Raw genomic sequence first — 16,943 nt, forward strand, 5'->3', positions numbered from 1 at the left:
AAACAAAATATAGAAATATAGTTATTCTCATTAAAAATAAGTAATCCAATCATATAAAATGTAGTACACTTACTATGTTGCGAGCTACGCTTGTTGCCTCGGTACCAACCGGCTCACCCTTTTTGTTAGAATGTCCCACCAACCACAACTGTGACCTGTCGATTTCAGACACCTCGAGTCCAAAAAATTTTTGTTGCAGCCTTTCCAGTGCCAACAAATACCCACCTCGTGACATATGATGGTTGTGTTTTTTTTTTTTTCGACAATCTTGATGTATTTTTCTTATTTTCTTCCAATCATCAGTCATGCGTGAAACACAAAACTCATCCCATTCTGTTTTAATGATCAATTTTGAGCAACCTCTTGGCATATTGAACGTCTTGATGGTCGGGTTTGCAACAAGTACATCATAGATGCATACCTTAGTCAGATGGGATTTGAATGATCTCCATCATTTTGCCGCCCTTGACATAATTTTTCTTTTTTCTTTATGGTCTATGTCAAATGTAGCCTACAATTGAAAACAATACATATCGTTAGTCTACATTAAAAATACAAACAACATATATTATAGTGATAGAGAAAATACCTTAATGATTTCCCAAAAATTTTCTTTGTCTGATTTAGGGACTTTATCCCAGCTCGCGTGTGTGATTGAAGCACACCTCTTGATAGTTGATCCGATCATTGATCCCAATTTTGATCTCATTGTACCAATCACTTGTCCATATTCATTGAACTTGATCAGTACCTTAACACCTTCACTTCGCATCTTGGCTATGTCGGGCATGGTACATAGTCCCCTAACAGATCTGACATGTACTATAGCAGTGTCATCATTCTCCTCCTGACCAACATTATTTTCAAGTCCAGGAAGTGGACAATCATCATCAAGTCCAGGAAGTGGACAATCATTATCAAAACCTCTTGGATCAGCCATGGAAATATCTGAAAAGGAAAAGTTTATAAACAATGTTAATAGACAATCGTCAATATGATAGGAAAATTAAATATAAAATGAACAACTCCAACCTTCAGAAGAAGAAAAAACAAGTCAACATTTATCATAGTATATGATCAACCCATACACCGTCACCATCAAAATGCAAACAAATATCATCGTCATCTACACCATCATCAATAGGGTATTCGGTAAGCTGTGGTTCGGGAATTGTGACAGGGTGTTGAAGGAGTGGTAAGTCATGTACATCATTCTCTTTGTCTCTCCAATCTATCGGTTGAGTAGGAACCACGACTGACCATTTCTTGTCTGATGGATCATTCACATAAAAAAACTAGTTTTGCTTGTGTTGCCATTATGAAACGATCATTTTTGTGCCCAATTCGATTTAAATCAACTGAAGTAAAACCTAAATCATCAACCTTTACTCCCTTGTCACTTTTCACCCAATCACATAAGAAGACCGGCACTCTAGTTGTAGTATAATCTAATTCCCAAATTTCTTGGATTACTCCATAAAATGTCATATCACACTCTACAGGATTTTTGTCCTTTGAACTAGAGATTTGCACAGTTTTTGCTACAATACAAACTCCACTATTCTGTGTGGTTCTTACATTATCTTGTTCCAAAGTATTGAATTGAGTACCGTTGACGATGTATGATGGGTACTTAAACACATTCAGAGAAGGACCACGAGAAATCCACTTAACTATGTCTGATACATGACACAACGTGTGGGTCACTTCAATTGCAACCTTTGTTAAAAAAAATGAAATAATAATTAATAACATGTCATGCAATCAAAACAAAAGCAATAAAATTATTTACTCAAATCAATACCTTGTTCTCTAACCAAGTACTAAACGTACGATAGTGTTCATCTTGGATCCATTTTTGGTTCTTTGACTTAGATGGATATTTTTTCCTAAGCCAAACAAAATGATTCCTTCATAAATGTATGCAAAATTAGTATGAATCAATACAAATATCACAATAATGTTTTATGATATCATACTGTCTAAGATAACTTACTCGATGTAAGGTTGAATCTCATCAATGTTTTGCAATACAAGACAGTGTGCTTCATGTCTTTCATCTTGAGTTATTGAGCATATAACACCACCTTTTCCACCATAACCACCATTACTTTTATTTAATATAGATTGATCGCCCACGCTTGTCACACCATGCAAGTATTCTGAACAAAATTCAATGGCTTCTTCTGCAATATAGCATTCAACAATACATCCTTTGGGTCTACTTCTATTTCTAACATAACTCTTAAGAATCTTCAAGTATCGCTCAAAGGGATACATCCGTCTTAAATAAACAGGTCCGCATAGTTTAATCTCTCTAACCAAATGGACTGTAAGATGCACCATTATGTCAAAAAAAGAAGGTGGGAAGAATCGCTCTAAGTAACACAAGATTATGGCAATCTCTACTTGTAAATTGTCTAACGTTGAAACGTCAATCGTCTTACAACATAAATACTTGAAAAACAAACACATCCGTGTGATTATTTCTCGAACCTTTCTAGGTAGCACACCACGAATAGCCACAGGTAGAATGTGTTGGAATAGGACATGACAATCATGAGATCTCATGCCGACTAAATTCAAATTCTGCATATCCACCAACGTTCTTATGTTTGAAGAATACCCTTCTGGAACTTTAATATTGTATAGACAATTGCAAAGTTCTTTTTTCTCATCCTTAGTGAGTGTGTAACAAGCTGCTGGTAAAAATGTTCTATTAGAGCCAGCTTTTGGATGTAGGTTTTTTCGCAAGCCCAATGCAGCCAAGTCTTTCCGAGCTTTAATACCGTCCTTACTTTTACTTGGAATATTTAACAAAGTTCCTATTAGACTATCACACACATTTTTCTCAATGTGCATGACATCTAAATTATGTTGCAAAAGTAACTTTTCCCAATATTCAAGCTCAAAGAAAATTGATTTTTTCTTCCAAGGACTTGTAGACTCATCCGCACTAGTCAAACTAACTTCAGTCTTATCCTTGCCAACACTCTTTCCACGACCCTTCTTCTTCTTAATTGGACAAATAATAGGTTTTCCTACCTTAAACTGAATTACAGATACTTTATTAAGTACTTGATTCCCAGTCAAAGGAACTAGAGCCAAACCAAACTCTTGTTCACCATTGAATGCATTTTTCCATGTTCTAAAATAATGTCTCCGGGGCAAAAAGTTCTATGTCCCATATAGAACACCTTGCGAGAATGTTTCAAATATTGAGAGAAAGTCTTCTCCTCACAAATAGGACAAGCTTTGTATCCTTTTAAACTGTAACCAGATAAATTTCGATAAGCGGGGAAGTCGTTGATTGTCCATAACAACACCGCTCGAAGGGTAAATTCTTCTTTTCGGTATGCATCATAAGCCCTAACTCCTTCATTCCATAAAGTTTTCAAGTCATCAATTAGGGGAGCTAAGTAGACGTCAATATCGTTACCAGGTTGTTTAGGTCCAGATATCAGCAAGGTCAGTAAGGTAAACTTCCTTTTCATACAAAGCCATGGCGGTAAATTATATATGACTAGCATAACAGGCCAACAACTATACTTACTACTGAGAGAAGTATGAGGATTAATTCCATCCGTAGAAAGACCTAGACGAATATTTCTAGGTTCATTGGCAAATGAAGGCCATTCAAAATCTACTGTCTTCCACGCTGGTGAGTCAGTAGGATGTCTAAGTCTACCGTCCTTTATTCTCTCATTTGCATGCCAAGTCAAATTCTTAGCATGATCAACATTTCGATAAAATCGAATCAAACGAGGAATTGGAGGAATATAACACAAAACTTTTGCTGGTACTCCTTCCTTAACTTCCTCTAAATTCCTTTTCTTTTTCCATCTGGACACACCACAAGTAGGACACGAATTCGCATCTACAAGGCTATTCCGATATAATACGCAATCATTAGGACAAGCATGTATTTTTTCATATTGCAAGCCTATTGAGCACGTAGTTTTCTTAGCCTCGTAAAATGATACGGGCATCTCATTTTCTTCAGGCAGTAAATCTTTCAAAAAAACTAACAATTCCGTGAAACTCTTATCACTCCATCCATTTTTGGCTTTTATATTGTACAATCTAAGAAGGGCTAACAACTTTGAAAATTTAGTGCAACCAGAGTAAATCGGCTTTTCAGCGTCATTAAGAAGATTTTCAAACTTAACGGGATCTACTTCTGATTGATAATATGCATCGTCAATCATTTCATCTAAATTATCCTCACGATCCAATTGAATATAATTCTGATCTTCATTCATCATAGGAGGGTCCGGAGTAACATGAAGCTCTTCACCATGCCAATACCATATTTTATAACTTTTGTCTATCCCGTGGAAATATAAGTGCTCTTTTATTATTGTGGCAGTCATCTTTTTCATATTTCCACACTTACTACAAGGACAACAAATATAGTTTGGATCTTTGGCATGATCCAAACTAAATTTAAGAAACTCATCGACCCCTTTTATATATTCTACTGACATCCTATCAGCTGACATCCATTCTTTGTCCATGTTGCGCCTATTTGTTTAAATAAAAAATTAAAATTAAGAAAATAAAATAAAATAAACATACAAAACAAAACTAACTACAAAAAAATCTATAGAAAATCGGGCAGCATATCCCCTAATTTACTAGCCTAGCCATTTGTCCCAATCAACACCAATATGTTAAACAAATTAAACATCACACCTGTTTTCATCCATATATCACCGCAGCACACAAAATTCTCAGAACCTACTTCACTAAGACATGCAAGTTCTCAATCTTCCGTTATCACCACAGCACACAGAATTCCCAGAACCTACTTCACTACGGATGAATATCTAAGATATTCAAACTCCACTAAAGTAGTACAGTTATCATCCAAAATTGTAAAATATTGAATTTTTTTAAAACTAAATCAAATGCAACATACCTCTTGCAATTAGCTACCAATCCAATGCTTTAAGACCAATCAAAATATTAACCTATTCATTTTGATCAACATTATAAAAAAAGAAAAATGTCAGATGTTGACATGCTCTTTTAAAAAGGTTAAAATCAACACAACAAATATATGCATACCATGCAATGCATGAAATCATCAAAATTTTGTGATAAATAGGATCCAAATCATAAGTTATTATTCTCATTTTCCTTGTATATTTAATTTCTTAGCTTTTCTTAATATTTTTTTCTTCTTCCAATAATTGGAGAATGCGGTGACTAGAAGAGAGTTTTGGACTTTTAAAGCATTTCATAATTTGAGTATGAAATGGTATTGAATTTTCAAAGACAGAAATTTGTCTTAGCTTAGCATATTGACTGTGAAAGAATAAAGCCAAATTCCTAATAATGGCATTATTATTATTATTATTATTATTATTATTATTATTATTATTATTCCATTTCCACTTGCGTGAATGGTTGGTTGCTAAGCTCTTCTTGATCTTTTATTTTTATAAAAATTTTACCCACCTGCTCAAATCCAAATTTGACTGCTCAATTTTTTCTCCTTTCTTATTTGGGTTTTGAAAAAAGAGGTAATAAATTAAATTGAATGTGGAGTGGTCCCTATGACTAGTAGATTTTTAGGAACCAAGAATCATTTTTTAAGTTGGATGGACCAATGCATTGCCTAGCATCCACAACTTATGTCTAATGCGTTTGATTCAATTACATTGTTTATACCCCCACAACCACCACCAGCCAAAATTATTTAAAATAAAAATAAAAATGGTAAACATGTCTAGTAATTTATCAACAATAATGGGTTCAAATGGAAGAAAAATAAAACAAGTGACATACTTTTGATTTCAAGTAGACAGAAAATTTCCAAGATTGGCTTGCTACAAACAAGTTTAATAAATATTAATAAATAATAATATTATTAAAGGGGTATCTGTTTTTATTGATCCAAATCCAATTTTTTTTATTATTTGTTTTTATTGATGACAAATTGTGGACGCTCAATATTCCATACCTGTAAAAGACCCAAAATACATGCTTAGGCCCATGAATGACTAAAGGTGTGGATGCTCTCATATGGGCAATCACGGAAGATATGGCGAGGAAAGGTGCCTTTTGTAGGTCTTCATCCCGTCAAGAAGTGGGATCTCATATGGACCCTTGAGCACAAGGCAAGGTGTCTCGCATAGCGAGGCTTATGGTCCTATGGCGAGGCATCCCTTTGCCTAGGGATGCTTTGGAAAATAGCATATGGCCCTATGCTTGAGGGATATCATGAAAGATAGGCGAGATGTGCCTCGCTAGACGAGGTCCTTACGTCTAGGTAGATTGGTAAGGCAGGTGTGCGAGGCGCTGACACGAGACACCTACATATGGAGGCGCTGGCACGAGACGCCTACGTATGGAGGCGCTGGCATGAGACGCCTACATATGGGGGCGCAAGGGTGTGCCTCGCGAGACATCTGCATATGGCGTGAGAGGGTGTGCTTCGCGAGGCGCTGGCACGAGACGCCTACATATGAAGGCGCTGGCACGAGATGCCTACATATGGAGGCGTTGGCACAAGACGCCTACATATGGGGGCACAAGGGTGTGCCTCGCGAGATGCCTACATATGGCGCGCGAGGGTGTGCTTCTCGAGGCGCTGACACGAGACGCCTACGTATGGAGGCACTGGCACGAGACGCCTACATATGGAGGCGCTGGCATGAGACGCCTACATATGGAGGCGCTGGTACGAGACGCCTACATATGGGGGCGCAAGGGTGTGCCTCGCGAGACGCCTGCATATGGTGCGCGAGGGTGTGCTTCACGAGGCGCTGACACGAGACGCCTACATATGGAGGCGCTGGCACGAGATGCCTACATATGGAGGCACTGGCATGAGGCGCCTACAGGGGCGTAAGGGCGTGCCTCGCGCCTGCATATGGCGCGCGAGGGTGTGCCTCGTGAGGCCTCGGTGCGAAGTGTGCCATATTCGCCGAATGGAGCATCTCCTAGCCTTGAGGGGCGGCCTCGTGTGGGGGGCATCCCATAGCCTTGCGGCCTTGCGTGGGGGCCTCTCCTAGCCCAGACAGCCTCGTGTGGGAGCACCTCATGACATCTCCATGAGGGGTGGCCTCGTATAGCCCCGCCATGGTTAAGCCGCGAGGGCCTCGCATGATAACATCTCGTGCCCTTCATCTCGAGAAGGCATCTCCCATGGAGATGCCTATGGAAACCCCACCGTCTAGAAGTGAAAGCCAAACTATGATTCCGAAGGGTCATGATGGTACAATCTCGTACGGGGTACGGCTTGTAAGGCCTCGTACGTCTGACCGTGGCACTCATGCTAGTCAGGTAGTGGGGGCACTAGGAGAAAGGACATGGCCTGCATACTCCTAATCAGATGTCAGAGTCGACACCACTACCACCTGCACCACTCCTCTGACATTGGTACGGACAAATAGTGGAGACATCCTCCTGGCACTTGTCCCTGTACTGGTTGCAGGACCGCAACCTCTGAAACCACTCTCCAGACAGTGTACCTATGTACTACCTGGTCCCCTGGACCACAATGTATCTAGGGCCATTAGAGCCCATTATATAATAAATCCCAATTCCACATGGAAAGGGGTTGGAAAATTTACTGTAGTAAGGGCATCATAGTGAATGAAAATTGATTTGTCCATTGTTGTTCTGCAATTGTTCTTGAGTTAATACTTATATTTCTAAGGCTTTTCTATTGACAATCTTTACTTTGCAATTTTTTCCAACTTAACTTAGTTGATGAGTTCTCACCGTCAACAGTTTGGCGCCGTCTGTAGGAACGTAAGTTTCAAGCTACTATTCTACCATTACTTCTGGCAAGAAGAAATGCCAAGACGTTCAAAGCGACTCAGGGAGCCACGGGAGGCGGAGGTCCACCTTACCGTAGTCCAGCTGAAGGCCTCTATGAAGGACCCTCCTCCACCGAGAGACGTGGAGCCCCCAAGGGACCCTGAGGTTCACGAAGGTGATAGAGAGGCCTCGTCACTGGCTGCTCTACCTGGAGAGAGTCCTCCAATGGCACCACCGGAAAATGATAATGAGTTCCCTCTCCCTAAATCCCCATAGGTACCGAACTCCGATCGGCAAGACCTGGGCCCCTCTACCCGTAGGCGTGATAAGCATCCCCGGGTCCATTCTGTGAGCTCGAGTTCGAAATCTCGATTCTTTGAAGAAAAAATACGTGAGCTCCACCATAAGAACCAGAGGTTGGAGACCACCCTGGAGAACATGCAAGAGGTGTTGAATGGCCTATTACAAGGTAAGTCAAGCGTGACCTTGCCTAAGAGGAAGGAGAAAGGTCGGGAGGGGATGTAGAACACCGTACCAGTAGATGATGGGAGGACCCGACACTCTACCAGTAACACCCCCCGAGCGAAGCGACGTGGACATCCTAAACCACCGAAGCAAGCCAAGAAACCAGAGACAAGGACCAATGCTGCCCCTGGCAATGAGGATGAGGTCACCTCTAAGAGAGCACCCTCAGATTTACGGGAGGAGCTCAATAAAAAGAGGGCGGGTAAAGGGACCACGCCCCATAAGGCGCCTCGGGAGAGCAAAGGGGATGGTGATCCTAACCCGTCCGCTTTAAAGGACTCCCTAAGCAAGAGAAGGTAGGACTTGGACACAGAAATGAGGAGCCTGCGAAGCAAGATCGTCATCGCATCAGGAGGTCAGATTTTTTAGGAGGAGTTCGACCATGAGTCACCCTTCGTCAGGGAGTTCCAGGCCATCAGGCTCCCTGCTAACTTTAAAGAGCCCCACATGACCCCCTACGAAGGAAGCACAGATCCAAAATATCATCTAGATACATTTAACGACCTGATCAAGCTGAGGGGAATTGGTAGCAGGGCGAGATGTCATTGCTTCGCTGTCACATTAAAAGGACCTGCATACAAATGGTTCAAGAGGCTTAGACCGGGGTCCATCCGATCTTGGCAACAACTTTCTGATGAATTCCTCCAGCAGCACCACGCTGTGCAAGACTACACGATGCTAGGCACCAGCCTCGCCAATGTGAAGCAGGGAGAAAACGAGAGTTTGAAGAGCTATATCCACAGGTTCAACATGGAGGCAGCTAAGGTAGGAAGCTTGACCCGCCGAGAGCTGAAAATGGCCATCACGGTAGGAGTACACCCAGGGAGCAAGTTATGGGATAACATGCTCAAGAGAGACGTCACAGACTTGGATGATTTCTACGAGCGGGCACAAAAGTACATTCACGTGGAGGATGGTCACGAGAACCTCAAAGCTAGAAAAGGCCCATCGCCCCCAAAACCTTCAGTCCGGGATAACCAAAGCAGTGCAAAGAAGAAGGGGGTTTAAGAGGGTGCGAGGGATGATCGACCCCGGAAGCACCAACGCTCTGATGAGCGCACATAGAGCCCCTACAGCTTCTACACTGACCTCACCCACGCGAGGGAGGATATTTGCATTACGAACGAAAACCAGGTCCCTTTCAAAAGGCCTCCGCCAATAAAAAAAGATCGGTCTAAAAGAGACCCCAGCAAGTATTGCCAATATCACAAGGATATCGGCCACACTACCGCAGAGTGCAACCATTTGAAGGTGGAAATTGAGGAACTCATCCGCAGAGGAAATTTGGGCAGGTATGTGCGCAAGGATAACCAGAGGCCAGAAGAAGGAGTGTCCCCATCGCGGGCACGAGAGGTGGCCCCAGAAGTGCAAGGAGAGGTCAGGACCATCTTTGGAGGACCAGGATTCGGAGGCGACTCAAGGAAGGGGCGAGACAAGTACACCAAGGAGGCCAGACGAAGTCCACCACCTTGCGTTTTAAGTTTGGAACAACGCCCCCCGAAGAGCTTCAAGGGCGAGAATGACTCAATAACTTTCACTGAAGAAGATGCGCAGGGGTGCATTTCCCTCATAATGACCCCCTGGTGCTAACTGCCCAGCTTGATAACATGAGGGTACATCGGGTCATGGTGGATAACGGGAGCTCTGTGGACATCTTGTATCAACCGGCACTGGAAAAGATGGGATTGAGCCTCCGTCACCTAAAGCCTTGCACTACGACTTTGTATGGTTTTACGGGAGATTCGATGCAACCCTTGGGGCAATCGAATTAGCCCTCACCATGGGGGAGCAACCCAAGCAAACCACCGTAATGGCTAACTTTGTCGTGGTGGATTGCACCTCTGCCTTCAATGCGATATTAGGGAGACCCTCTCTGAGAGAATTGAAGGCAATAACTTCTGTCTATCACCTAGCTATGAAATTCCCAACCCCTGGGGGAGTAGCATGCGTGAAAGGGGAGCAGAAGGAAGCGAGGGAATGCTATAACATGTCCCTTCGTGCAGCCACCAAACCATCTATACCGATGACAATGGTTGTGTATGAAGGAGCGACCAACACAAGTTAGATCCGCACAAGATTGGACCCACGGGTTACGGAGCCTCTCGAGAAGTGCTACCAGCAAGGCTTCGGCACTCAGTGCAAAAAAAACCTATGTTTAGTTTGTTCCTCGTTGTTTTAGCTTAAGTAAGTAAGAATCAAAGAGGCTACCTAGGTAACCTCCTAATTAGATGTAACCCCCTTTTTATTTACAAAGTTGGCTGTAAATCGCGTGCTATGAATGAAACTGTTTGCAACTTCATGTGTTATTTTTCTTCGCTGCGCGAGCATCAGCCAAAGTGCCTGCCGAAATAAATTTCACCAAACACTTAGGGGGCAGGACAGGAGGCAAAAAAATGCAGCTAGCAAGGGGAACTTAAAAAGGGCTCCTAAAAAGGACCCTCTAACGGAGGATCCTAAAAAGGACCCCTTGCCCTCCTAAAAAGGAGACCCCTAAAAAGGACCCTCTACCAAGAGGATCCTAAAAAACGACCCTCCATCAGGAGGACCCAAAAGGGACCATGACCCTAAAAAGGACCCTTTAACGGGGATCCCAGAGGGACCCCCTATATCAGCGCCTTAAGCGAAGTCCTTACAAGGCATCTCCTGGGATCATAAGGATTAGCTACCCTTGTGAACATCAAGGAGGCCATAGGGACTTACGAAAAATATATGGTAACGACAATAATAAGTCTAGAGTGGCCACCAAGCCGTCTAGCCAATATATGGAAATGACAATAATAAGTCTAGAGCGGCCACTAAGCCGTCTAGCCAAAAAGGGTCCCAAAAGAGACCCTTGCAAAAATAATACTATGAATAACGACGAGAAGGACGCTTCTCGCAAAAAACAATAAGCGCGCGCAAGAATATATAAAAGGATAGCTAGGACCCAAGGGGTCAAAATATCCTTATAAAAGTAATCAAAAGGCGCCGAAAGAGGTCCTAGTGAACCCTTTCACATGGGCTCCAAAGGACCTCCAGCCTGGTAAATAAATGAGGGGAACCAACCAAATCCCATCATACAGGCTCAAAAAGGCCTCAAATGCAGTACAATAAGAGATAAATAGCAACACATGTATATATACAATGAAAAAGAAAGTTTTGAAGACAGTACAAGAGTTACAAAAGAAAAATAGTAAGAACGATAATATTACAACGACTCAAGCGAGCATACACCTACTACGGGCTGGCAGAGGTAATGAAATAGCAACCTCAGGGCCTCCTGCCCCGGGCGCTCCACCCAGCCGCCCGGGTCACGACATACTCACCAAATGAGGAGATGTTAAAATTGGGGTCCTGCCTCCATACGCCATAGAGGGCGCGCTCTATAGACCTATGTTCCATAGTCGCCATCTCCGCTTCTAAAGAGGCAACACTCTCCTGCGACACAGCAACCTCAGCTCTAGCAGCTTCAAGATCGATCTCTAGGGAGGAGACCCTCACCTGTGCAGCAGCCGCGGTAGCCTGGGCACCCTGGAGCTCGTTCTCTAGCTTTGTAACCGTGTCCTACAGCTCCGAGGCCTTGGCAACCACTTTCTTCCTCTTTATTAACGAGTGGGAAAGTTTGGTCTGAACCCTTGTCAATTTGTCCTTGGTTTCATTAAGATCTCGCTCAAGCTCCTGAGCCTGTGCTGCGAGACGGTCCCTCTCGGTGCACGACGCGGAGAGATTGCTAGCCGAGTCGATATGAACGTAAGTCATGAAACAATAAGTTGTAAGAAAGTAGAAGAGAGAAAGGGATGCTCAGGGTACTTACTAAGAGTGGCCCAGAAGTCCTCGCGGACTGAGAGGGGGCCTTCCACGAAGAAAAAGTCCTGCTTCTAGGACCCCGGGTTGGACACCGAGCCCTCTATCAAAGAGGCCTCGTTGTTACCTTTTTGTAAATAATAAAAGCCCTTGGACATGGGAAGGGGCACGAGGTTGTAGAGGAAATGCACCTCTGTCGCCGTAGGAGCGCGCTTAAACAGCTTCGTAAATGCAACGAAAAGGTAGCTTAAAGTCAACCAGCCATTGGGAGCCAGTTGAAGCGGGGCAAGGTCGAAGTAGTTGAGGACTGCAACAAAGAATGGGTGTAGCGGGATGGTAACACCCGCCTTCAGGATGTGCTCGCTGAGGGCCACGAAGCCGGGCCTAAGACTATCAGCCCGGCATGTATCCAGAGGAGCATATAACGCGTACTCCGGAGGGATGCGGTAGTTATCCACGATGTCCCTCAGTTTGTTTTTGGACACACGCGACACCAGTTCAGTTGCCAGTAAAGGAGCATCGTCCGGTTCATTGGAAGCCACCTGTTGTCGTGCCCTCGGCATATCTGCAAAATCAAAAGAAAAATGTGGGGAAGAGACAGAACACTTGACCCTCCATTTTTTCTTCCTAGCAAGAGTCTTCCATCGAGGGAGCGACTGCGGAAGTGCTGAGCTAAGAAAAACCGAGACTAGGGGCTGAGGAGAAGCGGAGGCAGCCCCGTGACAGTCATCAGGAGAGGATGGGCTGGAGGGCTCAGGCAGAAGGTGTCCCTCCATAAACTCCAACTCCCTCTCCAACTCTAAGAGGGTAACCCTAAGGCTCGCTACATGGTCCCTAAAGTCTGGGGGGATAGGTGCTCCGTCTCCTCTCGACACCGAGTCAATTTCGCTCTCCACCGCCCAAATTTTACGCCTAAGTTCAGCCATGTACTCAAGATGTCGGATACGGGCCTGCCTTAAAGAGTCATAGTCCCAGTAAGGGTTTTCCTCAGGGGACTCTGAGTCTGAGGACAGGTCAATAAATTCAACTCCCGGAGGTATGTCGGACGGGCCGTCACTGGCCATGCGACCTCGTCCCGAAAGCAAAAAGGGGTTCATGTATAAATGAGGGGATGGCTACAAAACACAAAGGAATAGGCTTAATACCTCTAGATGCAAACGCCCTAAAAGACCCACTACAGAGTATAAAAAAAAGGAGAGAAAAAAGAAGAGGGGCATGCAATTGAGCAGACTCACTGTGAGCTCAGGCTGTGGTACCCCATCCCGAGTAACGCTAATTTGGACCCGACGAAAACCAGGGAAAAAGAGAATATACCTCAAGATGTAGAAATTAGAGGTTGTCGAGGGCCAAAAGCACCAAACGATCGAATATACGCGTCTGCAAAAATAGACCAAAAGGATGTGTTAGCCTCCAAATAGACACACCAAAAAATTAGCTCATATGTAAAAGAAAAAAAAATGATGAGATGAAAAAATAAAGTGAAGGAAACTATGCAAAAATGAGGGAGTGGGGGATTGAACCCCTTACCCCTTGAAAGAGGAAGGATTCTCAAAAAAACTAAGCCAAGGAAGTAAGGTGAAAATAATAAGCCTTTCATGAAGGCCTATTTATAAGAATTAAGAAGAATAGTCTAGAAGAGCACCTGAAGGTCCTCTCCTAAACTGGGGGGCAAGTGTGGACGCTCAATATTCCATGCCTGTAAAAGACCCAAAATACATGCTTAGGCCCATGAATGACTAAAGGTGTGGATGCTCTCCTATGGGCCATCACGGAAGATATGGCGAGGAAAGGTGCCTTTTGTAGGTCTTCATCCCGTCAAGAAGTGGGATCTCATATGGACCCTTGAGCACAAGGCAAGGTGTCTCGCATAGCGAGGCTTATGGTCCTGCGGCGAGGCATCCCTTTGCCTAGGGATGCTTTGGAAAATAGCATATGGCCCTATGCTTGAGCGATATCATGAAAGATAGGCGAGATGTGCCTCGCTAGACGGGGTCCTTATGTCTAGGTAGATTGGTAAGGCAGGTGTGCGAGGCGCTTGCACGAGACGCCTACATATGGAGGAGTTGGCATAAGACGCCTACATATGGAGGCGCTGGCACGAGACGCCTACATATAGGGGCGTAAGGGTGTGCCTCGCGAGACGTCTGCATATGGCGCGCGAGGGTGTGCATCGCGAGGCACTGGCACGAGACGCCTACATATGGATGCGCTGGCACGAGACGCCTACATATGGAGGCGCTGGCACAAGACGCCTACATATGGGGGCGCAAGGGTGTGCCTCGCGAGATGCCTGCATATGGCGCGCGAGGGTGTGCTTCGCGAGGCGCTGACACGAGACGCCTACGTATGGAGGCACTGGCACGAGACGCCTACATATGGAGGCGCTGGCACGAGACGCCTACATATGGGGGCGCAAGGGTGTGCCTCGCGAGACGCCTGCATATGGCGCGCGAGGGTGTGCTTCGCGAGGCGCTGACACGAGACGCCTACATATGGAGGCGCTGGCATGAGGCGCCTACAGGGGCGTAAGGGCGTGCCTCGCGCCTGCATATGGCGCGCGAGGGTGTGCCTCGTGAGGCCTCGGTGTGAAGTGGGCCATATTCGCCGAATGGAGCATCTCCTAGCCTCGAGGGGCGGCCTCGCGTGGGGGCCTCTCCTAGCCCAGACAGCCTCGTGTGGGAGCACCTCATGACATCTCCATGAGGGGTGGCCTCGTATAGCCCCGCCATGGTTAAGCCGCGAGGGCCTCGCGTGATAACATCTCGCGCCCTTCATCTCGAGAAGGCATCTCCCATGGAGATGCCTATGGAAACCCCACCGTCTAGAAGTGAAAGCCAAAGTATGATTCCGAAGGGTCATGATGGTACAATCTCGTACGGGGTATGGCTTGTAAGGCCCCGTATGTCTGACCGTGGCACTCATGCTAGTCAGGTAGTGGGGACACTAGGAGAAAGGACATGGCCTGCATACTGCCAATCAGATGTCAGAGTCGACACCACTACCACCTGCACCACTCCTCTGACATTGGTACGGACAAATAGTGGAGACATCCTCCTGGCACTTGTCCCTGTACTAGTTGCAGGACCGCAACCTCTGAAACCACTCTCCAGACAGTGTACCTATGTACTACCTGGTCCCCTGGACCACAGTGTATCTAGGGCCATTAGAGCCCACTATATAATAAATCCCAATTCCACATGGAAAGGGGTTGGAAAATTTATTGTAGCAAGGGCATCATAGTGAATGAAAATTGATTTCTCCATTGTTGTTCTGCAATTGTTCTTGAGTTAATTCTTATATTTCTAAGGCTTTTCTATTGACAATCTTTACTTTGCAATTTTTTCCAACTTAACTTAGTTGACGAGTTCTCACCGTCAACACAAATATATATATATCTCTGAAATTATAATATATATATATTTATCATATATATCATATATATATATATATCTAAAATTATAATATATAAATATCTTTATATAACCAAACAAATAAAAAAAAAAAAACATATATACCTGAACCACGTACGGTTCGGCTGGAACCGTGAGCAACGGCCTGGAACCAACGCCGAGAACTTGCCGGAGCCGAGAGAACACAGCCCGTCGAGCGCCGCCGTGAGTGCTGGAGCCGAGAGAACACAACCCATCGAGCGCCGCCATGAGTGCTGGAGCCGAGAGAACACAGCCCGTCGAGCGCCGCCGAGAATGGTGGAACCAAGAACCCAGCGCCGTTCACCACCGTCACTTCCGTCGAGCGCCGTTCATCTCCTTCAACAGTTCAGCAGCCTTGGTCCGTTCAGCAGATTTAGCAGCCGTGGGTTGCTTGTTTTGAGTAATAAAATCCCCCAATTTGTATAGTTTTTAAGTATGTAACCCTATATTTCGAAATGTATATGGTTGTCTTTAAGTGTTTTACATAATATTTAAGGGCTTTCTTCGGGAGTCCTTAATACTTTTTTAGGACTCGCTTGAAAGACCTTAAATTTATTAATAAGTAAGACACTTTTTTTTAGCCCAGATTTTTTAGGACTCGCAGATTCTTTTAGGACTCTCATTACGAGTCCTAAAAGAGTATTAAGCACTCCCAAAGCAAGTCCTTAAAAATATTAGGTAAAACACTTATTTTTATAACCCAGATTTTTTTAGGACTCGCATTTTCTTTTAGGACACTCATTGCGAGTCCTAAATTGTGTTTTTTTAGGACTCTCAATGAGTGTCCTAAAAAGTTCATAAATATTTTTAAGGACTTGCATTTATGTGTGTGTCCTAAAAAAGTGTCCTGTAAAAGGTATTTTGTAGTAGTGTTGACACACCTCCTACACGGACATTTCACCAATCCCCTTGAGTCAACGCATTGCCGAGCTCTCTGGAGAAAATCCATCACACCAGCCTCATACTCATCCGATAATTGATCTGTCAATTTAATCCAGCTCTTGTCTATCGACATTGTATGAATGTAGCACTGCACGGAACACTAATCATCAAACTTACAATCAATTTGTGTGTGTCCTAATTCAGAGAGAGGCAAATTTAAGAGTCTTCAATGAATCACCCTCTCTGAACGGGTCTAAGGCTTCTTGTGATGAACACTAAAAAAATAAAAAATTATCACTAAGTGATAATAACACACTATCATATCTTTGGTAATGATTTCTTATTACCAAAGAAAAAAACTAATAAAATTAAATATTGTTTTTATAATGTCTTATGCTCTTTGAAGTTAATTATGTTGTTTTATGATATCTAACTATAATATATTTGAGTGTAAATATTATTAAAATTATTTAAATTTGACATATTTTTTTCTAACTTCAAATATTAATTTTAATTTTAATAATGATTAAGATTATGTTTAAAATTGGT

At 43.8% G+C, this 16,943-nt stretch overlaps 1 protein-coding gene across 1 annotated transcript; it reads right to left on the reverse strand.

Moving 5' to 3' along the window:
* Positions 1–495: 495 nt before the first annotated feature.
* Positions 496–4,373, reverse strand: LOC133829778 (uncharacterized). The gene is made up of 8 exons (XM_062259576.1): positions 3,198–4,373; positions 2,514–3,051; positions 1,997–2,186; positions 1,805–1,910; positions 1,371–1,719; positions 1,091–1,270; positions 666–948; positions 496–511 (listed from the first exon to the last, which is right to left on the reverse strand). Exons 1-8 carry the CDS (start codon positions 4,371–4,373, stop codon positions 496–498), a joined length of 2,838 nt encoding a protein of 945 aa, XP_062115560.1.
* Positions 4,374–16,943: the final 12,570 nt, after the last annotated feature.

This window comes from Humulus lupulus, chromosome 1 (genome assembly GCF_963169125.1).
Source record: "Humulus lupulus chromosome 1, drHumLupu1.1, whole genome shotgun sequence".
In the NCBI taxonomy this organism is placed as follows: domain Eukaryota; kingdom Viridiplantae; phylum Streptophyta; class Magnoliopsida; order Rosales; family Cannabaceae; genus Humulus; species Humulus lupulus.